The following is a 25,620-nucleotide window of genomic DNA, read 5'->3' on the forward strand; positions in this document are numbered from 1 at the left end:
GCATGCGCTGTGAGCTTCTGTCACGCTGAAGCCGCTACATGCTTAGCTAGCTCTCATATTGCACAGCAGCACTTCACACTTTTCTGTTACTCATGCCGTGATCTTGTGACAGCGAGACAGAAGAGTCGGTCAGTATCCTTTCTATAATTAAACATAAACCCTTTAACCCTCACCACTGGATTGCACTTACACTGGCATCGTCACAGATCTTAAGTTTTTCATCTGCGCAAACAGCTCTGTAGTGTAAAAGGTCGTGAGGCGTTCAAGATGGCGACTGTTTGAAGTTCGCTCTCTCTGTACGGTAATACATTGTTTTTGAGTCGCCTGGTATATGTTTAATGTGTCACATTTGTCTTAGAGTAAGTCAGGTTTTAGTAAAAATAAATGGCGAAAGCTGTCATAGACGTGAGGTAGAGTTAAAGCCCTCGCTTGCCAGCAGTGATGAATGCGCTGCTGTCACGTAGTAGCCTAACGTTACATGGCGTTTACAATAGCTACTTTGCTTTACTCGTTGAGATTAACACTTACTGTAAGACTGAGGGTAACCGTTAAATGTCTTAGATTAATATTAGGTTTAGTATTCGTGAAGTCAAAAGTCTAATTTCCTTTATTTTTTATTCAGTCTTTATGGACACTCGCAGCTCAACTTTCTTCGCTGGAGAATCTGACAGGCTACAGTTGATTTTCATAATGGCTGCGTCTCAACACTTAGTAAGCTGACTACCTAGACAGCATTTTTGGGCATCGTGGACGAGTGGGTTGTTGAGATTACACACTCACAAAATACTACTGTTTTGTGATGGTCTCAGATTGTTATACCAGGGTGCTGAGTGAATACCATGTTCATGTACTATGGTATTTACGTGGTGGTACTTTAAAGAATAACAATGTTGCATTCCCAGACAGTATTACCATGGCACATGTCCAAAAAATAAATAAAATGGTGATAAAAGCATTGATTTCAACAACAAAAAAATCGTACTAATCCCAGACATTTTAAAAAGATTGTGTACAGTATGCATACAGGCGTTGGACAAAATAATGGGAACACCCATTATCATGGGGGTTAATATCATTTGTGTCAGATACAGTAAAAAATAAACACTGCGATTATCTTTTATTTATCCTTTTGTTGTTTTATATTCTCTAATTTGTATATCAGTGCAGTATAAGTGGTTTTCGGCAGTGTTTAGTACAAACTGGCAAATCATCAGAGTCTGTTTAACAAGAGTATCTGTAACCTTAACCACCTAGTTGTTGTGTGTTTTAAGAACAGCAGTCATCATGATTACAGATGTGTACACAAAGCATGGCAAGGCTTTATCAGCAAAGAAGAATAGAGGGCAAAAACCGAAAGTAAATAATAGGGACGGTCGAACACTAAGAAGGATTGTGAACCTCAATATTCCTCAATATTCACCCTGAAGACCATGATTCCACAAAAACTGACCACAGAAAACTTAGCAAAGTCAACATAAATGAAAGAGCTGCACTTGCTAAAAATGTAATCTCAGACACCACTGCTAAAATGTGAAAAAGATGGTGTTATGATCATAAAACCTCGACAGTTGGAGCGCCGAGATGATCTTTATCTGCCCTGGTCAGCTTAATCACCTGACTTGAATATTTTTGAACTACTATGGGCAGTTTTGGAGAGAAGAGTGTGAAGCAGATTCCCTCGTTTATCATCTCTGAAGCAACTGGCAGATGTTCTGATAGACGACATTCAACTGGAGACTATTCAAAAGTTATATTGATCTATTTTAATAAGTTTGGAAGCTGTATTAAAGGCACATTTTGGTATAGACATTAGTAAAAGCAATATTGTGTATTTCCCCAGTGTTCACATTATTTTGTCCAACCCCTGTGCATGTATATATACACAATACCATACAAAAGTTTGGGATCGGTAAGGTTTCTAATGCTCAGCGAGACTAGTTATTTGATCAAAACTACAGTAAAAACAATAATATGAAATATGTTTATAATTTAAAATAGCTGTTTTCTATGTGAATATATTGTAAAATATAATTTATTCCTCTGATCAAAGCTGAATTTTCAGCATCATTACTCCAGTCTTCAGTGTTACATGATCCTTCAGAAATCATTCTAATATGATTATTTGCTGCTCAAGAAGCATTTCTGATTATTAACAATGTTAAAAAACAGCTGTGCTGATTAATATTTTTGTGTAAACTGTTTTAACAGTGTAAACCATTTTGCAGGTATAATTTTTAAATACTCCAAACCTTTGAATGATAGTGTACACTACTGTTCAAAGGTTTGGGGTCAATCTTTTTTTTAAGATCTAATATTTCTATTCAGCAAGGATGCATTAAATTGATCAAAAGTGAGAATAAAGATTTCTGTTTCAAGCTAATGCTGTTCTTTTGAACTTTCTATTCATCAAAGAATCCTGAAAATAAAATGTATCATATATTTCACAAAACAAATTATGCAGTACAACTGTTTTCAAATATTAATAATAATCAGAAATGTTTCTTGATCTGCAAATCATCATATTAGAATAATTTCGAAGGATCATGTAACACTGAAGACTGGAGTAATGATGCTGAAAATTCTGCTTTGCCATCACAGGAATAAATTACATTTTACAATATATTCACATAGAAAACAGCTATTTTAAATTGTACAAATATTTCACAATATGAACAAATAAATACAGTCTTGCTGAGCATAAGTCTTATTTCTACAGCATAACAAATCTCACCAATCCCAAACTTTTGAACACACATGCATGTATTATGTGTGTATGTACAGTATATGTATACATGTAGATTTAGTAGCAAGTTTGTCGTCATACAAATTATTGTCTTTTATTTTTTTAATAGTGATTGTGTTTTGCCAATTTTTGTCTCTAGTTCATGCATAGACACCCCATGCTGACACCACAGGGCATCGGTTTATGCTGTGACAAAGGCATCAGTCCTGCCCACTGTCCTGCACAGCTATGGCCAAAGACCAGCCAAATGTGTTTGACCTCATCCCTCTTCTGGGGTCCACTGACCTGCACGAGTTGGAGCAGGTCAAAAACCTGCTACAGGAATCTCTTAGCGCAGGTTAGTCTTGTCTTGAGCTTACGTCATTACTCGGGTACATTGGGCAAATTGAGAAAATTGTATCACTACACCTGTTCAACTCCTGTTTGAATTTCACTACTTTATATGTTTGTAATTAGTTGTCAGTATCAGTGGATACATACATACACACATATATATATATATATATATATATATATATATATATATATATATATATATATATATATATATATATATATATATATATATATAATTATTTTTTTACAATTTAATCTGTAGAAAAAGGGACCATGTTGCTGAATAGCCTTGTGGACTATTTCCTGGATACAAGCTCATCTCAAGCTTTGGACATCTTGTCTTCTGTCCGGGAGCCCCATGATAAGGTGAGGGAAAATAGCCACCATCTTCAGTTGTCTTCCGTATATAGTATACACATTGATGAATACTGTTTGATGTCATCATGGATTACAGAATATCAGCGATAGATGAATAACAGCCTTATCTGGATTCTTTTCTCTGTAGTATCTTTTAGATAAGATGAATGAATGCATGGGCAAGCAGAGCTGCCGTCTGTCCACTATCACTCTCCTTGGCCATGTTGTTCGCAAGCAGCCACCATGGATCCACAAGATCGCACGCTTCCCTCTTCTTGCCTCACTGCTCAAATGCCTCAAGGTACCAAACTAAAAGCCAGTCAAATGTAATGGGGGTTACAAATGGGTTGTTCTGACCTAAATACATACACTAAATACAAATTTGCCATGTATTGTTCTGACAACACCTTTATGTTGTTCTTTTGTTTTCTAAATGAATATATATATGTGTATACAGTGAGGAAAATAAGTATTTGCTATTTTGCAAGTTCTCCCACTTGGAAATCATGGAGGGGTCTGAAATTGTCATCGTAGGTGCATGTCCACTGTGAGAGACATAATCTAAAAAAAAAAAATCCAGAAATCACAATATATGATTTTTTAACTATTTATTTGTATGATACAGCTGCAAATAAGTATTTGAACACCTGTCTATCAGCTAGAATTCTGACTGTCAAAGACCTGTTAGTCTGCCTTTAAAATGTCCACCTCCACTCCATTTATTATCCTAAATTAGATGCACCTGTTTGAGGTCGTTAGCTGCATAAAGACACCTGTCCACCCCATACAATCAGTAAGAATCCAACTACTAACATGGCCAAGACCAAAGAACTGTCCAAAGACACTAGAGACAAAATTGTACACCTCCACAAGGCTGGAAAGGGCTACAGGGAAATTGCCAAGCAGCTTGGTGAAAAAAGGTCCACTGTTGGAGCAATCATTAGAAAATGGAAGAAGCTAAACATGACTGTCAATCTCCCTCGGACTGGGGCTCCATGCAAGATCTCACCTCGTGGGGTCTCAATGATCCTAAGAAAGGTGAGAAATCAGCCCAGAACTACACGGGAGGAGCTGGTCAATGACCTGAAAAGAGCTGGGACCACCGTTTCCAAGGTTACTGTTGATAATACACTAAGACGTCATGGTTTGAAATCATGCATGGCACGGAAGGTTCCCCTGCTTAAACCAGCACATGTCAAGGCCCGTCTTAAGTTTGCCAATGACCATTTGGATGATCCAGAGGAGTCATGGGAGAAAGTCATGTGGTCAGATGAGACCAAAATAGAACTTTTTGGTCATAATTCCACTAAATGTGTTTGGAGGAAGAAGAATGATGAGTACCATCCCAAGAACACCATCCCTACTGTGAAGCATGGGGGTGGTAGCATCATGCTTTGGGGGTGTTTTTCTGCACATGGGACAGGGCGACTGCACTGTATTAAGGAGAGGATGACCGGGGCCATGTATTGCGAGATTTTGGGGAACAACCTCCTTCCCTCAGTTAGAGCATTGAAGATGGGTCGAGGCTGGGTCTTCCAACATGACAATGACCCGAAGCACACAGCCAGGATAACCAAGGAGTGGCTCTGTAAGAAGCACATCAAGGTTCTGGCGTGGCCTAGCCAGTCTCCAGACCTAAACCCAATAGAGAATCTTTGGAGGGAGCTCAAACTCCGTGTTTCTCAGCGACAGCCCAGAAACCTGACTGATCTAGAGAAGATCTGTGTGGAGGAGTGGGCCAAAATCCCTCCTGCAGTGTGTGCAAACCTGGTGAAAAACTACAGGAAACGTTTGACCTCTGTAATTGCAAACAAAGGCTACTGTACCAAATATTAACATTGATTTTCTCAGGTGTTCAAATACTTATTTGCAGCTGTATCATACAAATAAATAGTTAAAAAATCATATATTGTGATTTCTGGATTTTTTTTTTTAGATTATGTCTCTCACAGTGGACATGCACCTACGATGACAATTTCAGACCCCTCCATGATTTCTAAGTGGGAGAACTTGCAAAATAGCAGGGTGTTCAAATACTTATTTTCCTCACTGTATGTATGTATGTCTACATACACTACCATTCAAAAGTTTAAGAAGTTTTTGAAAGAAGTATCCTATGCTCACTAAGGCTGCAGTTATTTGACCAGTGAAAAAGTTTTCTATTTTGCTTTAATGTAACTTTTCCTGTGATTTCAGTCTTCAGTCACATGGTCCTTCAGAAATCATTCTAATATGCTGATTTAGTGCTTCTTATTATTAGTTCAAAACAGTTGTGCTGCTTAATATTTTGTGGAAACCACGATATTTTTTTCAGGATTCTTTGATGAATAGAAAGTTCAAAAGAACACCTTTTATTTGAAATAGAAATATTTTGTAACATTAATGTTACAAATAGTCTTTACTAGGGCTGGGTAAAAAATATCGATTTCTCGATTTTAATCAATTCTCATTTTTACGAATCCGATATCGATTCTTAAATCCTAAGAATCGTTTAGGCTAGTCATCCTGTTTTCAGTTGATGAATGAATGGAATAGTTTAGCGCACATCCCATCCAATAAATCGCAATAATCTTTGTGTTTTGTTACTATTGATATTAAACAAAGTCTCAGATTTCAAATTACATCCATTTTCTTACGAAATTCAAAAACATAAATACTGTTTTGACGCTGTGGCGTGAGATCGCTCAAGAGAAGCACATGATCTTCTCTTCCGCCTTAATAATACAAGTTACAGTGTGAAATAAACATGAATGAGCATCTGAAAGTGTGTTAAAAGATAGAGTACAACTTATCGAAATCCGTATCATGTCACATGGAATCGCTCAATCTGTGTTTCAACCGTGGAAAGACGTCAGTAAAACAGCTTGTAAACGATGTCATGTAATGTCACATTTACCTCAGAAAAACCATATCCAGTGACCATAAACTGATTAGTCAGCTAGAAAAATTAACTCTAGAGAGGAGCATTTTGCAAAATATATGCACCATATTACATATTCATTATCATTTTTAATGTTCTTCAATATTTAATGCATGTTTGAATAAATCTGGCAAGTTTTTATGACAGCCACCATTTAAATGTTTATATTTCATATAACATATAAAAATAAATAAAAGTGTAATTTAAGTGTTTGTATACAAATCAGTTCATTTTTACCTTCAATAATAGTAGGCTAATGAAGCCTAGTAGGCTACAACTGACTCCCATAGTTTACAGCATTAGTTAAGAGATTTGTTTTCCTTGAGAAAATTTGCCATGTATTGTACCTGATATCCAAAATAATCAATATCGAATCGGAATCGAATTGCAAGCTTGTGAATCAAAATCGATTCGAATTGTGACATTTGAGTCAAGACCCAGCCCTAGTCTTTACTGCAAAATAAAATAAATAAAAATCTTGAGCCCATACTTTTAAATGGTAGTGGTTAATTTTTTTTTTTTGAATTTTCTACTTCCAGGCTGACTCAGATGTAGTAATTCTCATAACTGGTGTGCTGGTGTTGATTACTTTACTACCCATGATTCCTCAAACCAACAAACAACTTCTGTGCGAGTACTTTGATATCTTTGGACGGCTTGCTGCATGGAACCAACGTCACCCAGGTACTCTGGCATAAACATTGCAAACAAATTTGTCTTTTGTAATTCTTTTAGCTATAGATCTTTGAAGTGTTATGTTTAGATGGTAGAAACATAACTTGGTGTAAAGGTACTCTTTCTATGGATGTGTCCTGTAGGTGCTCATGGTGTGTTTGCAGTCCATCTACATGCCAGCGTGTACTCACTTTTTCATCGTTTATATGGGATGTATCCTTGTAACTTTGTTTCATATTTACGTGCCCACTATAGTATGAAAGAAAATGTTGACACATTTGAGGAAGTGGTGAAGGTGAGCTCACAGTTTTTAAGAATTGTCACTTAAAATTATACACAATTATTTTTACTATTCCCAAAACCTTTCTATAATTTCCTTCTGTTTTTATGTCAGCCCATGTTAGAGCATGTACGGATACATCCTGAGCTCATCACTGGAACCAAAGACTATGAGGTTGATCCAATTAGGTATGTAAAATTAAATAATATGATTTTTTGTTAGATTATAATGTGAATGTTCATACTTCACTGTTTTTAATTTTCTGTAGATGGAAGAGATTTGAGCCACATGATATTGTGATTGAATGTGCCAAAATTTCGCTGGATTCTAAGGAGGCATCATCTGAAGAGGGATACTCCTCTCTGTCAGATCACATACCACGGCGCCCTGTAGACAATAGCCGATCATCCTCAGAGCTCAGTATCCATGGTAAAATGACATATAATGTGCAGTGATCTTTTCTGTTATTAATTCAGTGATGTCCTGTTTTGTTCTTTCCTGTAAATCTTACTAATGGAAAATTGGAAATTGTATTTAAAAAAAGGCTTTTCCGCACACAGGCCCTCAACACAAATAAAGATCAACAAATATAATTATCAAAACAAATACATACACCTATGAGACAAAACATTATGACCACCTGCCTAATATGCTGTTGGTGCACCGTGGGCATCAAAACAGTAGACCCACCGAACCATGGATTCTACAAGACTCCTGAAGGTGTCCTGTTGTATCTGGCACCAATACATTACCAGCAGATCCTTCAAGTCCTGTAAGTTGCGAAGTGGATTGGATTTGTTAGTCCAGCACATCCCACAAATGCTCAGTCAGATTGAGATCTGGGGAATTTGGAGGCCAGGGCAACACCTTGAGCGCTTCACCATGTTCCTCAAACCATTCCTGAACAATGTGTGCAGTGTGACAGGGTGCATTATGCTGCGGAAAGAGGCCACTCCACCAGTGAACACTATTGTCATGAAGGGGTGTACCTAGTTTGCAACGTTTAAGTAAGTGGCAGTTGTCAAATTTACATCCACATGAATGGCTGGACCCAGGGTTTTCCAGCAGAACATTGCCTGGAGCATCACACTCCCTCAACCGGCTTGTCGTTGTCCCACAGTGCATCCTGGTGCCATCACTTCCCCACGTACACAGCCGTCCATATAATGCAAAAGAAGATGGGACTGATAGAACCAGGCTACTTTCTTCCACTGCTCAATGGTCCAGTTGTAGGTTACCTCTGATATGACCCCTGACAGTTGGACAGGGGTCATCATGGGCACACTATCATGGGTCTGTGGCTATGCAGTCCTATACGCAGCATGGTGCGATGCACTGTGTGTTGTGACATTCCTCCCATAACCATCATTTAAAAAATATCTGTGACTTGTGCCACAGTAGACCTTTAGTCGGTTTGGACCAGATGGGATAGCCTTTGTTGCCCTCTTGCATCAATGAGTCTTGGATGCCCAACATCCTGTCGCCAGTTTGTGGTTTGTCCCTCCTTGGACCACTTTCGTTATGTTCTCACCACTGGTGACCAGGAGCCACCAACATGCCTTGCTGTTTCAGAGATACTCTGACCCATTTGTCTGGCCATAACAATTTGGCCCTTGTCAAAGATACTCGGATCTTTATTCCTCCTGCCCATTTCTTCTGCATTCAACATGTTGACTACGAGAACTGATTGTTCGCTTACCATCTAATTAACCCAGACCTTGTCATGTGACCTTGTTAGGAGATCAACATTTTTCACTTCACCTGTGAGTGGCCATAATGTTTTAGACCATGTGTGTGTTTGTGTATATATATATATATATATATATATATATATATATATATATATATATATATATATATATAAATATATATATATATATATATATATATATATGAAGAGTTCAGATGCAAAAGCCTCTAAGTGCCATCTGAAATTTTCTTCTAGAATAGCCGCTTTCCGACCAAGTAGTTATAGGAACTTAGTTCTAGGAACTGTCCACTTCTAAACAGTTCTAAGAACTACTCTCCCCCAAACTCGGTTTTTCTGTTTGCGTTCGCACTGGCCAAGTGGCCATAGGAACTGGTAGGAGGGGTAAGGGAGTGACGCAAGCACGGTGACTTTTATTTTGGCGGCGCTGAGAACGCCAGAGCAAACAATGCTCGCATTCTCTGTGTTTATTAGTTAGCAATCTGTCTAACAGTACTGTTTAATATCTTATTAGATAGAACTGTTATAGAAAGTAGACAGTATATGAAAAAAGGTTATTAGCCTATGCCGTGTGGTTGATGTCCAGTGTTGCTAGCTGGGCAGATAAATTAATCATGTTTGGCTTGGTCCCCTCAAAGTTGCGTTGGATTTTCTCTTCAGCATAAAGGTTTAGAGACCCATCTATCACTGTTTTCCATGTTTGTATAGTTAGTTTATGGAGTAAATATATAGGCTATAATCTGTGTGTTTACATTCTAGCTGTTTTAAAAATGGCGGATGCTGGTGTTCCGCGTGCGTTCGGTCAATCAGCGTACACTAACGTCACGGGTAGTTCCAATAGTGCTGGTTTAGACCCTACTCTGAAGTAGGACCTAAATTAGTTCCTACAAATGGAGTTCCTAGAACTAAAATCGTTCCTAGTTCCTGCGGTGCGAACACGCCGACATCCGGGTACTTTAGCCAATAGTTCTAGGAATTGTGAAAAGGTTCCTCCGGTCGGAAAGCGGCTAATGATAATTTTTATAAAGCTTGTATATCTAAGTTCAGTAATTTCACTTAAATGACAATTAATAGGTAATTTGCATTGCCATTTAAATGAAATTATTGAACTTAGATATACGAGCTTGATAAAAATGAAAAAATAAAAATGCATCTGAACTCTTCATATATATATATATATATATATATATATATATATATATATATATACACACACACACATACATGCATACATACATACATACATCAACTAAACAACAATATTAATTATTTTATTACCAACTCTTCATCTCTAAAGGAGATCAACTTTTTCTTACAATGACTTTTTTTGTGTATTTAATAGTTAATACAATCTTCACATTTTTCCTGTGAGAATACTGATTGTGAATCATACCTACTTTTTTCCTAACAGAAATCACATCTGTCACACCAATGGCTGCTGTTCATCAGTCTCTTTCTCTGTCACTACCTTATCTCACTGTAACCCAAGACTCAGGTTCCAGCGCACAGGCCTCCAACCATCAAGTAAGCATTTTCCAATTATTGGTCCAATAATGTATAAAAATTTTACTATGGTGTGGAAACGATTCTGTACATAGTAGGGTTGGACAATATGACCAATTTCTTATATTACCTAAAGCTCTTGCCTGATCATAATTCTTTTTTTTCCAGTGATATTCCAGGGGTGGGCGATATGGCAAAAATATCATATCACAATCTTTTTCAGGAAATTCACGATTTTATCACGATTCTTTTTCATGTTGGTTTTACTATTTTGCAAGTGACTGAGCATTACAGCCAAACTAATGTCCCTATTTTAAAAACAAAGCCTTAGGTAACAAAATATCAAATATAAATAAATGACAGACATTTAGGCCAAAGTGGCGATGATAAAAATATTTGTTCTTATTTTTTTAAAACAAAGAAAATAATGACAAAGATACACATAATCAGTGCTTTATTTTTTCAGTTACAGTAAGTGTATTTAACAGTAGCATTGAAGAAAGTAATTAAATGAACAAATATGAAAATAAAACACTACGTAGACCTCACTGTATAATTATACATTGATTCTTATTAAAGCTACTATTAAAGTTCTCAGAGCAGTGAGTGATTTTCTCTTTGTGTTTTGTTGTTTTATTAACATTAAAGGGATACTTCCCCCCTGAAATTAAAATTGTCATCATTTACTCTCTCAAGTTGTTTTAAAGCCGCACAAGTTTCTTTCTTCTGTTGAAAATAAAAGTTATTTTGAAGAATGTGGGTAACCCAACAGTTGCTGGTCCTCAGTGACTTCCATAGTATATTTATTCCTCCCATGTAAGTCAGTGGGGACCAGCAACTGTTTGATTACCCACATTCTTCAAAATATCTTCTTTTGTGTTCAGCACAAGTAAGAAATTAAGACAGGTTTAGAACAACATTTGAGTGAGTAAATAATGACAGAATTTTCATTTTTGGGTGAACTATCCCTTGTATCACAAATGGCAGCATGTTTACTATTAGGCTTCTGTCACTTTAAGAACGGCACGCGCCGCGCCTAATATACACTCATGTGACACACCAGATTTTCTCTCAAATGTTTGCTTTTACTTTAGACATAACCAATTGTTTTTATGTAAACACTGTGTGTTTGACAGTTTTAGCACAATAAGACTCTAAAGATAACTTAGTTCAGGGGCTGTTTGACAGGTTTTTAGTGCCTGTGTGCTTCGGGTGTACGCGCTCATAAAAAAGCACATGTTAGAACAGCGCATCAGCATGTGAATGAAATGTTTAACTGGCAAGGCTTTAAAGCACATGTAAATAATGAACTTTTGTGAATTGCAGTGTCCCGTACCTCTGCGTTAACATGATGTGATGTGAATGTACGTCGCGTTGTACCATATGTTGAGATGGAGGCGCCAGAACTGAACTGATATAATGCACTGTTGCACGATACATCGATATTTCTTCTAAAGCAGATCGTGGAGACATTTTAATCGTCCACGATCAAAAATCGTCATATCGCACACCGCTACTCTGCTCTAACATTTTCTCTTTTGTAATGACTCTCAGCCATCTCTCTTTCGACAGTCTTTCTTCAAATCTCCCTCTTGCTCACTCTCTCTTCCCCCATCATGAGTGTATACACCCCCTACTGCTGATTGGCTTCAAGTTTGTTGCGGTGCTCAGTCCAATCCACTTTCAACAGCGTTTTTCAGAAATCGCTTACTGCACCTTTAAATTATTCAGGTAGATCTCGGCTGTTTCACAGAAGTAAGAAATAATGCAGAAATTAAATGGTGAAATGTAAAAATAAAACACTGCATTGTCTTCACTGTATGAATTAAATATACTGTTTGCTGATTCTTATTAAAGCTACTAAAGTTATTCAGTCAAGAGAAGTGAGTGATTTTTCTCTTTTTCTTTTGTTGTTTGATTAAAATTAAGGACACAGACAAGTATATCAGGCTGCTGTCACTTTAAGACCTAATGCACAGATTAAATGTACTGATATAGTACATCCAATTTGATATGCATATGATATGAATTGATGTACATCCAATTTCTTTCTCAACTTACTTTGTTCACTTAAGACATAGCTGACTGTTTTTATGTAAATACTCAGCAAGGAGGGCATTTTGACAGAACGGTATATTGCTTACCCCTAGTAAATAGTTATCCAAAGTAAAAACAGCCTCTAAATATAGATTTGCATTTATATGATCCGTTACTGCATGAATGTTCGTATGTTTGGTCCATAAACAGAATGATGAGATGAACTCCTCAGGGACAAAGGAGGAGATGTGGAGCCCTTCCTCAATGTGTGGGATGACCACCCCTCCCAGCTCTAGAGGAATGTCCCCCACCACAGTTTCTGACATCTCACATAGTGCCTCCCACCTCTCAGGACGGAACCCCAGCACTCCAGGTCAGCCAAATGCATATCTATAAAGCAGAATGGTTCTTTTTATTTGTTTGGTCTCTCGGATGGCTTCAGGTTTTTTTTTTTTTTAACAGGGGATGGAAAATGGGCCCTATCTCCCTCCACGCCTTCAGGGTCATCTCCTCTCCCATCACTTTCAGAGGACATAGGGCAACCTACCCAAAATACCAGCAGTACTCAGGCTAAGGTACATTGACGTATAAAGCATTTACTTTGTTACTTATTAAACTCATTCAGAGTGTTCATGTTTTCATGAAAATGCTTTACTGTCTAAAACTGCTCAGGTGATTCAGACTGGCAAAGAGCTGAAAAAATTAACACCCAGAAGTATTAATAACAACGGTGAGAATATTTGCTGAGATTTATACAGAGTCATTTCATTGAGTAAGTGACACACATATTAATATGCTTTGCTTTTGCCACTTTTAGGAGGTGTAGTTGATGCCAAGACACCAGCGTCATTGGCACAGCTCTCTGACATTGTCAAAAGGACAGACGGGGAGAGAGAGGATGGTGAGGGTGGTGACATCATGCATAACAATCAGCTTTTCAAGTGTTTTCAATCATCCCTTGTTTTTCAATGAGCTCTGCTCTCATCAACATCTCTAACATTTTCTTTCTAGACACCATCAATGAGGAGATTTTGAGTCTGACCCACAGAAGACTGGACTTCGGAATGACGCCAGGCCTGGATTGCTCTTTTTCCGGCTCCTTGGACACACTTCTCTCATCTCACCCCAGCCATGAGCAGAATTTAGTGTCCACACCAGACAGGGTTGAATGCTCTGCCAAAGGTGGAGAGCAGCAACCTTCCTGGTCCCACTGGCCCGCTTTCACCCCCATCGAGAACGGGAAGAGCAGTAAAGTCTCTTTGTCTGATCTGACGAAGGAATCCATGCCTTATGAGCCGCTCTTCGACCTTGCCCTGCCTAAGGTGGCATCTTTGTTTTTGGAGAGGAAGACCGCAGAGGCCTTTCAAAGGGCTGAAGGAGAAAAGGAGGACCGAGAGGAGCTGGAGGGGGAGGATCTTTCTGCCACCTCCCCTCTGGAGGTATTGGACCGTATTATTCAGCAGGGTCACGACACTCATGAGAAAGTGCTGAAGAGGTATGCTTCTGTTCTTCTGACTTCTAATATGACCAGTGAAAGCGTTTTAGAGGAAATGTGACGGAACGATGTCCGTTTGCTCTCTCACAGAACCCTGTCCTCTCCAAGCCAATCAGCAGACCCACACTCTGGAGGTAAACAGCATAGCAATAAAGGAAAAGGTATTTAGAAATTTTACTAATTTATAGGCTCTCCGTGCTCAAGACGATTGTGTCCTCCAACTTTTCTCCTACAACCGTTCCTGTGTTTGTTTTCCTGACACTTTCCTTTAAAAACTCTTTTTTTTTTTGTTTCTCATTCTTCTACTGTCTTCTATGTAGTTCACTATCAAATCCTTAGAAACAGCTTTGTGGTGGTCCTGTTCAGCTATAATCTGAATTCCTGTAGATTCTTAGTAGAGCTGCATGATATAAAAAAAAAAAATATATATATATATATATATATATATATATATATTATTGCTTGATCTTGTGATTTGATTGCGATCTTGATTCAATATCGATTCATTTGGATAAATATTAGGTACAGTAGATACATGTTAATTTTTCTCAAGAAAAAAAAATATCACACCTAATGCTGTAAACATACAGAGAGCCCTGTCAGCTGCTATTATTATTAAAGGTTAAAAATAACTCAAATTAAATATTATTTGTTTTTACTAGGCTATAATAACAACGTTACAATATTTGAATGATATAATTAAAAATATAATAAATATTTAATATAGTGCACATATTTAGCAAAATACTCCTCTCTATATTTAATTTGTCTAGCCACCTAACGTGCTATCAAATGGTTTTCCTGAGGTAAATGTAACGTAATGTGACACAGCCTTTGTTGAAAAACACTGATTGATCGATATTACGTATGAGGCATAAACATTTCGGTAAGTTGTACTGTATCTTTCAACACACCTATTGTTCATTCGTGTTTATTTACTATTAACTAGTATAGAGTACGAGAGGTTCGGTTCACGACCACGATCTGTCACGTCACATTTACAAGCCCCAAAATGCTATTGTTTGAATTTCGAATTATTGTTTCAATTGACAGAATCTGAGAACTGATGATTTGTTTCATATCAAAAGTAACCTGCTCTGTCTTGTCTGTCAGTGTCAGTGTCCTCTTTGCTTCGCGATTTTTTTCTGCGTGAGAAAATGGATGTGTGGCGTGAGAGCGTGTGAAAATTGTCATTTGCGTGAATCTCACGCTGAATGAGTGAGATTTGGCAGCCCTACTCTCTGTGTTATATGGCGATATTTTGGCTATAAGATAACCAACACTGAGCAGAGGTAGATTTTTTCAGTGTCCGTCTGCTCGGCGTCCATCTTCACCTGTTCTCCTTGCTGCACACCGGAAAAAGTCATGGCGTGAGGATACGCGCCACACGTGCCACTCCCTAAACTGAAACTGACTGGTCTTCTTTTTGTTAGCTGTGTAGAAAATGGGCAAACAGCTCTCAGAGAGAATGGGTTGTCATGTCCACACATGCATTTATTTATTTCATAAAATCGCAGCATTTTGCATCATATAATTGCATAGGCTTGACATCGCGATTGCGATATGATTAATCGTGCAGCACTTATATATATATGCTGTGTATATTGCTTTTTGCTTGTATTGCAGTATACATCGTAGAAAATCTAAATATTGAAATGTCAGTTTCTTATATGCAGCCCTAATGCATTTTTTTTTTCTTTACAGCACTTTTTATGTTGTTTTTTAACTGAGTGCAATGTATTTTTACAGGTCCTGTGTCTGCAGCATCAGATGAGCTGGGGATGTTGCGCAGTCAGCTGCTATTGCTGCATAACCAGCTGCTGTATGAGAGACATAAGAGAGAGCAACACGCGCTTCGTAATCGCCGTCTGTTTGGCCGTATCGTCAACACTACTGCACTGGAAGAGCAAAACAACTCTATGGTAATACATGAAACTGGATGGATTATCCAGGCCTGTGCAAAATTCTGCATACAATTCAAAAGCCTCAGTTATTAATTTGCATACTAATTAAATAATACTTTTAGCTCCATTTATCACATTTTACCTAATCCATTCGGATAAATTCTGTAAATGTTTCTCTATAATCAGTGCAGAAAATGTGAGAGTGTTCAGATCTTGGCATAACTAGAGACATTACCATGATAAAACCCCTCAAAAGTTAATGAGGATGGTGATGCACAGATGCTATGAAGTTGTTGTTTTTTGCAGGTTGTTACTTAGAATTTTTGGTGTTGTTTTGTGTGTGTGTATGTGTTGCAGAAAACACAACTCAAACTTCAGGAAGTTGAGATCAAGACTGTGCAGGTAAGCCTGCAGGAGGAGCAGCGGCGCTCCAGACGGGTACAGGAAGACAGGGAGGCTCTAGTGAACCAATTGCAGACTCAAATCCAGCAGCTACAGAAAGAGCGGAATGATTACTACTCAAAGATGCAGGAGCTAAAGGTGATCATAGGGTTATAGGACATGAATAATTGCATGGTTACTCTTATTCACTCATAATACAGCAACAATAATTGTCCATGTTTGCCGTTTTGTTGCTGGAATGTAGAAAATAATGTGTGACATCTGTGTTAAAGGCTAATTGTTTTATCTGGTATCATTTTCAGAGTGATTTGCAGGAGAATCAGAAGAAGGTTGGAGAAATGGAAGCAGGGTTGCAGAAAGCCAATAACAAAGTGTGTAATATGGGACACATGCTCACCCAGCTGTCCATCAAGGTTAGACATGTTTGTGACAAAAATACCGGATATAAACACTATCCATTACAGTGGAAGAATATTTCAAGTTTTAAAAGCAAATTTTATGTGGCCCATATTTATTGATTTGGTTGGATTCATTTTGATTTGTGTTCCTGATCAACATCAGCTAAACAATAGTGAAAACATGGAGCAGCAGATGGCTTTCCTGAACAAGCAGCTGCTGCTTTTGGGTGAAGCCAACAAGTTATGTGCAGAGGAAATTGAACGTTTGGGGCCTGAAGCTAGCAAGGTAGTCATGATTATTTACTTTTGATGACTTAAATCACATCATTGCTTAAACTCAGCAGATCTCTATTTTTTTTTTGTTTTTTTTTATCCAGCAAGAAAGTTATACAGCAATCCATGAAATAGTGGCTAATGTGATCAATTGTTCCATTGATATCAAGACATTAGCACCCAATCATAAGAGCTTTAAACCATTGAACTTGAAAATGACTTTGGTCTGCTCAGATCAACTCAGACTTGATCTTTTTGTGACTTTTAGGAGCTGAATATGCTGCAGGCATCTTCACTGCGTGAGGTTGAGCGTTTGAGGCAAAGCTCTCTCCAGCAGAGTCAAAGACTTGATGCCGCCCAACAGCGCATCACAGACCTGGAGACCCAACTCACCAAGAAAGAGCAAGTCATCCGAGAACAAAAGAAACTGCTGGAGAATGTCAAAAGCCAGGCCACGTATGTGGTTATCCCTGCTTTCGTAGTCCTGAATCTTATTGAAAATCCTATTGAATCTGAATCATATTTCTATGCCCAAACACAGGGTATTATATATTTTATAATATAATATAGTGTATTATATTATCACAGGGATCCCCAAACTTTTTATCAGCCGAACCCCTATAACCTAAAATATTTACTTAAAGTCCCCCATGAGATTTAAAGTTAGTATTTCAATCATTTTAAGTGCCCCTATTATGCTTTTTCAAATATTCACTTTCATGCAGAGTGTAATATAGCTGTCTGTGAATGTAAACGGTCTGCAAAGTAGTAAAGTCAAAAAGTGCACGATAAATAAAGTTATTGTCTCCCAAAATAAATAATCGACTCCTTACCGTGTAAACAAGTCGTCAGGAATTCTAATCTCACTTCCGTGACCTGCATACGTAACATGGTAAAACATTTGCACAATGCCCACCTATGGTCTTCATTGTCTGTCCACGGGCAACATCTAGTTCATGTTGTGTACATGTCAAGAAAATGCAGTTTTCTGCTCTGCAAAAGCAAATTCACTTTGCATACACTTCCAAAGGATGAGGATGTGAAGGGTCAGTGGTTACAATTACCACAGTAATACAACAGCAGTATAACCTTTTGACAATTGCTTTTTTTTAAATCTCTGTGAGGTCTAAATAGGATTTACAAAATGCTTATCCATCAAAGATTGGACAGTATCCACTTTATTTGGACCAAGTTACACCTCAGAATCACAACCTGTAAGTATGATTAATTATTTATGTATATATTTTCTACCGGATGTTCAAAATACATAGTTTTGTGTTTTATATTGTGTAGATCTCCGGCTAACCTGCTAACTCTTGTCATTACTGTCTCACCAAAACACTTCTGCTAAACAGCTGTGGGCCCACTATTACCTAAAGTTGTGTCCATTAAATATCTGTTGTTCTTACTACTTTGATTAATGATAAAGTAGATTTGTTTTACAAACAGTCATTCACGTTAGTGCTCGGCTGACGTATGCGCTGTAATTGGTACAGTTAATGATGCAGTTCCCACATGTGCACCGCAATAAATTAGATGGACATACACTTGTTAATGCTGATGGTGAGGAATTACAGTTGCAACATCTCATAATGTACGTCAAACTGAGTTGCGTATCACTGAGAAATGTCCTGCTCAAGTCATTCTTGCGATGGAGGTTTGGGTTGAATGACTAGTTCTTCCAGTGTTTCATCATCAGACTCGAGCTCGGATTGATATGGTAAAGTCGATGCCATTGTTAATGTAAGGTTTATAAAATAATAATGTAATGTCTGTAAGAATAATGTATTTACAGTGTGTACAGTCGCTAAGTTGTAGGAAGCCTCCGGAGCTGAAGTTCAGTTATGGTAATGGCCGTTTTGTTTCCGACACGCTATGTAAGCTGTTGACCAATCACAACAGACTGGGCTTTCTGACCAATCAGAGCAGAATAGGCTCGCGGAAAGGTGGTATTTAGTGAGACTGAATCATCGGACGAGTCGTTTGAGAGTCATTGAAAAATTTAGATTTTGAGAAAATGAAAGGGTTTTTTGACCTTTGATTCATGTAAACCTGTTGTTGGAGACCTCCAAAACAAACTTAGGAACCTTTAAAATAGCATAATAGGGGCACTTTAACAACACAATCACATGTTCACAGTTTTCTGATCTTTATTAATGGTCACATGACATGTAAGTAAATAATATATTTAAAATTTATTTTAGTTTTATTTAATTTTACATTTTTATCAGCTCTTCATCAGCTCATGAACTTGTAATGTTTGCTAATGAGTAGTTGTTGATAGATCTTTTTGCTTTATTGTTTATCATCAGGTTCTGTTCATCTCTTCAACCAATTCTTAATGTAAAATGTACTAATTTAATCCTTGTCTGCATTGTTTTTTTGTTGTTGTTTTTTCTGTAGGGAGCAGCTGCAGGCTTCAGAAAACAGATATTTGGCCCAGAAGCACATCACTCAGGCATTACAATCTGAGCTGCTTGAGCTCTATAGCCAGATAGAGCTCAAAAACCTGAATACTAAAGCACCAGCAAAGCCCACTTCTGAGCCCAGCAGTCCCACCAACCAGAGGTGTGGTCCATATTATTGTCATGCACTGATGTTTTTCCTCCACGTACTGATTTACAAATGCAAACAATGTGTTCTGTAATGTATTTTAGACTTTTCAAGACCGAAAGATGATGGGTTGCGGAATTTTGTAGAAGAATTATATTTTCATTTGTGTTTCAGGCCAAATGGAAACAGTACAGGCCCATCTGCTCCATCTCTATCAGTTGACCCAATGAAAAGAGAGGAAGGCACGCACATGTGCGTCAATGGTGAAATATCTGACGGGCCTCCGCAAACACCCACGGCATTCAATAATGGCAGCCAGGAAGAAGATCTTTCCGCCCTTACCCGTTCATTTCCTGCCCTCCCTTGTGACTCCCCGCTGGCAGTTGGCTCTTACCCCAGTACCGGAAGCTTTTTGGGTAAGCGAGCCAGAGAGATGTTTCGCAATAAGAGCGAGAGCCACTATGATGGCGAGCCGGCTGCCCTCACCTGCCTTTCCAAGGATCTTAAGGTTCAGCCAATCACAGACCCCACAGAGAGCATAGAGCTTGAAGGGGCTACTGACCAGGCTGACCTGCAGCCCATGGACAGACCTCGAGCGTATAATATTCAGCGGCGGAGGCAGCAGGATTTGCGGATCATGGACTACAACGAGACCCTCCATGAGCATTGATTGTACACTGCTGACATGATTGTCCGCAGTTAGAAGAGGATAATTTTGGACCCAGTATTAGAACGCAACGCTCTTTTTGTTAGAGTGGTTTGCAATGTTTTAGTTCATTTTAAAAGCTCTTGTATTATGAAACGGCCAAAAAAAGGTTGTCGCTTGGCAGTTGCCATATAGTTACCACAGTGGCAAGAGAACATCTTGTCAAAAAAAAAAAAAAAAGGTTCACTTATCTCCTGTCTAATATGAATTCATTGTAATTCAGTCTATTTTTGTTTTGTTTTTTATAATTGGCATTCAGTAAGCGACCGTGGTGATTATATTTAGTGGTGGCTGGATATTATTTGGGCCTCTTTACTGTACTTTCCAGCAAATGTATTGACTTAATCACTGTATTTGCTCTTGTAATAGTACCGTTCAGTTTCCAATCCTCCTCAATTTGTCCACTCAAAATGCCCCTTTGAGTCACTGTGAGATGAACATCGTTAATTTCTACTGATGTGACTCAGAAATTGCACAATACAGAGTTTGATCACTGCAAACGAAGCACTGTAAATAGATCATGCCTCTGAAAAAAAAAAACAATCTATCAGTCTGATAAAAATGTGAAAAACTAAAAAGCTATGTGGCGTAGGTGAAGTAGAATGAGAAATTACATTTCATTGCTGAGGCAAGTCCGTGTGTATATGCCATAGCAGTGCTTTGTGCACTTCGCCTATAGAGAATAAGCAAGTCTTGTGTTGTATTTCTAGTAATAGATTTTATTTTTATGCATTAATGTTCTCCACTGGGATTGTAGCGCCCAGTCACCAGTGCAATACTTAGCTAATACTTCATGCCAGCTCAAAGGTATGAGTGACGATGGGAAAAAGAAACAGATTTAGATTGCTGCTTTGCAGGACCGTCAGAGCCTTATAGAACACAGGCCAGGCTGCTGTAGGTGCATTTGTCCAGTTGAGACCTATTGAGAAATGAAAATATCTTTGTGGTCTAAGATATGTCTGACGGGTTAATGTTCTTGTGTTAATAGCGTACAAAACACGGCCACTGCAATACTTCGACACACTAAACTCTGAAAGGAAGCTGCTCGCTGTAAGCCAGAAGGCTTATGTCCCTCTATTATTTTCTTTCATTTCTGTTTTACGCAGGTCAGACCCCATCTGCAACGAAAAGGCTTCGTATAATAGGCTGCAGCTGGCTGAAGCAAAAGCACTTCTTTTTTAATTCAGGCCCTCTTAAGATTGCTGAACCCTAGAAGAGCAATATACTCGTCTCTTTCTAAAAAAACTTGCCCCAGGGCTTTGTGTTCAGTGCGAGATATAAATGGAATATGTGAAGTGTTGTTGCAAAGAAAGTAAAATGCTGGCTTTGGCCTGCCAGCTGGGGAAATGGCTCAGAGAGTTTACAGTGAGAATTGAAATCTATGGAAATCACTGCTGTTTTTCTTTCTTTTCAAACTGTTCTTATCACAGCTCACCATGAGTGTGATCTTACAGCTTGTGCTTTGTTTCCCTGTCACACTGACTTTACGTTGTTTTTATACCAAAAGCCCTCTCAAACATTTTGTTGTTTCACAAAATGCCTTACTTAAAAAAAGTAGGAAACCTGTCCGTCACCTGAAGTCGTTTGTCAAAAGTTATCTGAACAATGGTACAATCAGACGGTGATGGGTGTAACGGGTAACCAGGGACTCTATTTTGAATTTGAGAAAACAGATTTGTGTTCAACTTGCTATGATCAACAAAAAATAAAATATATGTTTTGCATATTTTTTGTCATAGTCATCTGTTTTAAAATTATAATTGTATATAATACTTTTGTGCAAACATGTGAAAGCAAAAACGTGCAAGTATTGAAAAAGTATTATCTATCTCCTTGAATTTCCTGGTGGCTTCCAAGCTGGTTTTCCAGCATGCCAGCCTCCTGTGCCTTTTTTAGATCTACTCAGGTTCTCACTGGCGTCTTTATCAAGGTCTGCAACCATCCCCACATTCTTTTCCACTGTTGGTTGAGATGTTCCTGTAGCTGTTGGAGTGAGACGTTGAACACCTTCTTTACTGTAGGTGGTGAGGAAGTCTAGAGCCAGTGGAATCACGCTAACAATCCCACCATAGAAATTCCTTGCTTCATCACAGCTCAGCCGATTGATATCATTGTGTGGGTAGCTGTAAAAAAAAAAAAAAAAAGTAGTAATGAATGGTGTTGCATTGTGGCTATTCTTCATGTTACCATGTGATTTCAATCAATGAAAAGAAAAAGAAGCATCCTTATCCTGCATATAAATTTGAAACTAATAATTTAGATAGCAATTTAATTGTTGTAAATGGTGTTATTTTTCTGTCACTTAACTGTGCCCTTAGCTGGCTGATGTTGCTGTTAGGGCCGAGTAGCTCCCTGCAAGTATCCAGGCTCTCGCAGGAAGTGTTTTGGCCAGACAGTGAGGACTCGAGATGTTTTAAAACACCTCCAAGATCCGCAATAATTTCCAAAAAAAGCAAAAAGATGCGTCTGTCTGTGGAATTGCTGCAGTGGTGATTCATGTACCTTTGGACCTACAGAGGAACATCATTTAATGATTAGGTCAAACTTCACATTATGCTGTAATTATATATGTATTGAGTACAAATAATAAAAAAATATTTCATATTATGTGTGGAACTGATTATAATTACACATACACTACCATTCAAACGTTTGGGGTCATTTTTTAAATGAAAATCTATTCATACTTTGCAGTCACGTGACTACCATGGATACCTGGCCATGGCGGGAAACAAACGGGTATTTTCAACGTTGAGTCCTGTAACTGTTAGTTCCAGGTCTTTCTAGTAGCTATCAAGTCTGTTAGCGAGCTAGCTGCATAACTATGGACTAGGATTAACTCCAAGGTAGCTAAATTGTGTAAAGCAGACAAGTTTTTTTTTAAGATAATCGATAATAAAGATAATAAACCTCAAAACAACCTATCACACACTTTTGTTGTTGTTAGCAAAAGATGACAGCTGTTACTGTGCGTTCACACCACCACCGGCGAAAGCGTCAAAGTGCCCGGAAGTCATTCATTTTCAATGAATTTGCCGCTGAGCCGAGACTGAACTCAGGCGTTCCAGCGGTACAGCGGAAGTGGCAGGGAGACGTAACGTCTCCGTTCCCTACTCAGGGAACGAGGGTTACATACGTAACCGAGACGTTCCCTTTCGTTGTCACTCCGAGTTACGTCGGATGACGACGAATGGGGTTCCCAGTGTAATCACGCCACCTCTCGACTGTCTTCCAGTGCCCTGCGTAAGTCTGAGCTCCCTGTCGTGAGACTAGCACGGACGAAGGAGTCCTACTTAACACAGGAATACCAAGGTACACTGGGAAGCATATCCAGTGGAAATATGCAATCATGCCCAACCCGAAGGGGGGGACTTGGAATACACATATGACCCCGAAGGGCTGCATACGGAATAACACCGGGGTGTCCAGCCGCAGGTGGAATATTTCAACCCCAGGGGTGGCAAGGTGGCTTGCCGAGGGAAAGACACATGCTCAGAGAGGCTTACAGTGGAAAACACATGTGGGGGTCACCCAGAGGGGGAACCATGCACATGGAAGCACCTAGCCAAGCGCGAAAGCTGCCAGTGGCATAACTCTGGCGTTGACGTCGTCAGTGCTGGAGGAGACTCAGGGCTTATTAGGCTCACCTGAGAAGAATATCGCACGTATCCCGTCCGTGGAGAGGAATGGCGAGCAAGCGAAGACACCTGAGCAGAATCTCTTACCGGCTAGTTGAAGCGAGTACATGAGAAGAAACTGGCTCTACTCGGAGTAAAATCTCGCGAACGTGTTAGGTGTCGCCCAGCCTGCAGCTCTGCAGATGTCTGTTAGCGAGGCGCCATGCGCTAGAGCCCAAGAGGACGCCACACTCCGAGTGGAGTGGGCTGTCACACCAAGGGGGCATGGTCGACCTTGCTGCTGGTATGCCAAAGCAATGACGTCCACTATCCAGTGAGACAACCTTTGCTTGGAGAGAGCCTTTCCCTTCAGCTTCCCACCATGACAGACAAAGAGCTGGTCTGAGGTCCTGAAACACTGTGTTCTGTCTACGTAAGCACGGAGTGCGCGTACTGGACAGAGCAGTGCCAAGGCTGGGTCTGCCTCCTCCAAGGGCAGCGCTTGCAGGTTCACCACCTGGTCTCGAAAGGGAGTGGTGGGAACCTTGGGCACATATCCAGCCCGGGGTCTCAGGATCACGTGAGAGTTAGCCGGTCCGAATTCCAGGCACGCTTCGTCAACTGAAAATGCCTGCAGGTCCCCTACCCTCTTGATGGAGGCCAATGCAACCAGGAGCGCTGTCTTCATTGACAGGAACTTAAGCTCCACTGATTGCAGAGGCTCAAAGGGAGCACTCTGCAGGGCAGTTAAAACCACTGAGAGGTCCCAAGAGGGTACGAGGGGAGGACGAGGAGGATTCAGTCTCCTGGCTCCCCTCAGGAACCTGACGATCAGGTCGTGCTTACCCAAGAACTTACCATCAACTGTGCGGCAATGGCGGCAACATACACTTTCAGGGTGGAGGTAGACAGCCTACGCTCCAACCCTTCTTGCAGGAAGGAAAGCACGACACTGATGGGGCATTTCGTGGGTTCTAGATTTTTAGAAGAACACCAGTTGACGAAGAGGTTCCACTTCAACGTATAGACATGTCTCGTGGATGATGCTCTAGCCACGAAGTGATGGTAGCCACCACCGCTGGTGGTAGGGTACTCAAACCTGCCTCGTCCCATCCAGGAGCCACACGTGGAGGTTCCAAAGATCAGGACGAGGGTGCCATAAGGTGCCCCGTCCCTGAGAAAGCAGGTCCTTCCTCAGAGGAATTGGCCAGGGAGGTGCTGTCGCGAGGAGTACTAGTTCTGAGAACCAGGTGCGGTTGGGCCAATACGGGGCAACCAAAATGACCTGCTCCTCGTCCTCCCTGATCTTGCGCAAAGTCTGCGCAAGAAGGCTTACTGGGGGAAACACATACTTGCGGAGGCCCCGCGGCCAGCTGTGCCCCAGTGCATCCGTGCCGAGCGTGCCCTCGGTCAGGGAATAATACAGGTCGCAGTGGGACGAGTCGTGGGAGGCAAACAGATCTACCTGTGCGTCCCCGAACTGATCCCAAATCAGCTGAACCGTCTGGGGATGGAGTCGCCAATCTCCAGCGAGAGGCCGAAGCCGAGACAGCTCGTCGGCCGCCTGGTTCAGGTCTCCCGGGATATAAATGGCACGAAGCGACCTCAGATGCTTCTGACTCCATATGAGGAGGTGGCGGGCGAGTTGTGACATACGGCGGGAGCGCAGACCACCTTGACGGTTGATGTACGCTACAGTCGCGGTATTGTCCG

At 39.8% G+C, this 25,620-nt stretch overlaps 2 protein-coding genes across 5 annotated transcripts in view; one reads left to right on the plus strand and one right to left on the minus strand.

The window, feature by feature from the left end:
- tsc1a (TSC complex subunit 1a) lies at nucleotides 1–22,014 on the plus strand. 4 transcript variants are annotated; one of them, XM_084113480.1, is made up of 22 exons: nucleotides 1–128; nucleotides 2,883–3,080; nucleotides 3,342–3,445; nucleotides 3,585–3,737; nucleotides 6,896–7,040; nucleotides 7,175–7,326; nucleotides 7,426–7,499; nucleotides 7,580–7,740; nucleotides 10,431–10,543; nucleotides 12,770–12,932; nucleotides 13,022–13,134; nucleotides 13,232–13,289; nucleotides 13,377–13,460; nucleotides 13,571–14,054; nucleotides 14,145–14,215; nucleotides 15,804–15,976; nucleotides 16,316–16,498; nucleotides 16,663–16,773; nucleotides 16,922–17,044; nucleotides 17,300–17,487; nucleotides 19,435–19,599; nucleotides 19,759–22,014. In XM_084113480.1, exons 2-22 carry the CDS (start codon nucleotides 2,972–2,974, stop codon nucleotides 20,252–20,254), a joined length of 3,423 nt encoding a protein of 1,140 aa, XP_083969606.1. In that variant the 5' UTR covers nucleotides 1–128; nucleotides 2,883–2,971; the 3' UTR covers nucleotides 20,255–22,014. The 4 variants fall into 4 exon arrangements, with proteins under 4 accessions (XP_083969606.1, XP_083969609.1, XP_083969607.1 ...); XM_084113483.1 differs by having other exon boundaries at nucleotides 14,145–14,188; XM_084113481.1 differs by lacking the exon at nucleotides 1–128 and adding an exon at nucleotides 226–301.
- The window catches only part of spaca9 (sperm acrosome associated 9), a 9,862-nt gene continuing 4,873 nt past the window's right edge, over nucleotides 20,632–25,620 (minus strand). Inside the window, exons 3-4 of the mRNA XM_084113487.1 lie at nucleotides 22,598–22,800; nucleotides 20,632–22,413 (exon numbers count right to left, since the gene is read on the minus strand). Coding sequence (XP_083969613.1) covers nucleotides 22,116–22,413; nucleotides 22,598–22,800 — 501 coding nt within the window. The 3' untranslated portion in view covers nucleotides 20,632–22,115. The remainder of the gene's footprint in view (nucleotides 22,414–22,597; nucleotides 22,801–25,620) is intronic.

This window comes from Abramis brama, assembly GCF_963993115.1.
Source record: "Abramis brama genome assembly, chromosome: 5".
NCBI classification, from domain to species: domain Eukaryota; kingdom Metazoa; phylum Chordata; class Actinopteri; order Cypriniformes; family Leuciscidae; genus Abramis; species Abramis brama.

What these genes read in the sequence shown, in the direction of transcription:
- tsc1a (XM_084113480.1), top strand. Translation starts at nt 2,972, where the DNA reads ATGGCCAAAGACCAGCCAAATGTGTTTGACCTCATCCCTCTTCTGGGG. An exon ending in CATTTGAGGAAGTGGTGAAG is followed by an intron (nt 7,327 to 7,425) that starts GTGAGCTCACAG and finishes TTTTTATGTCAG; the next exon opens with CCCATGTTAGAGCATGTACG. An exon ending in CAAAGATGCAGGAGCTAAAG is followed by an intron (nt 16,499 to 16,662) that starts GTGATCATAGGG and finishes TATCATTTTCAG; the next exon opens with AGTGATTTGCAGGAGAATCA.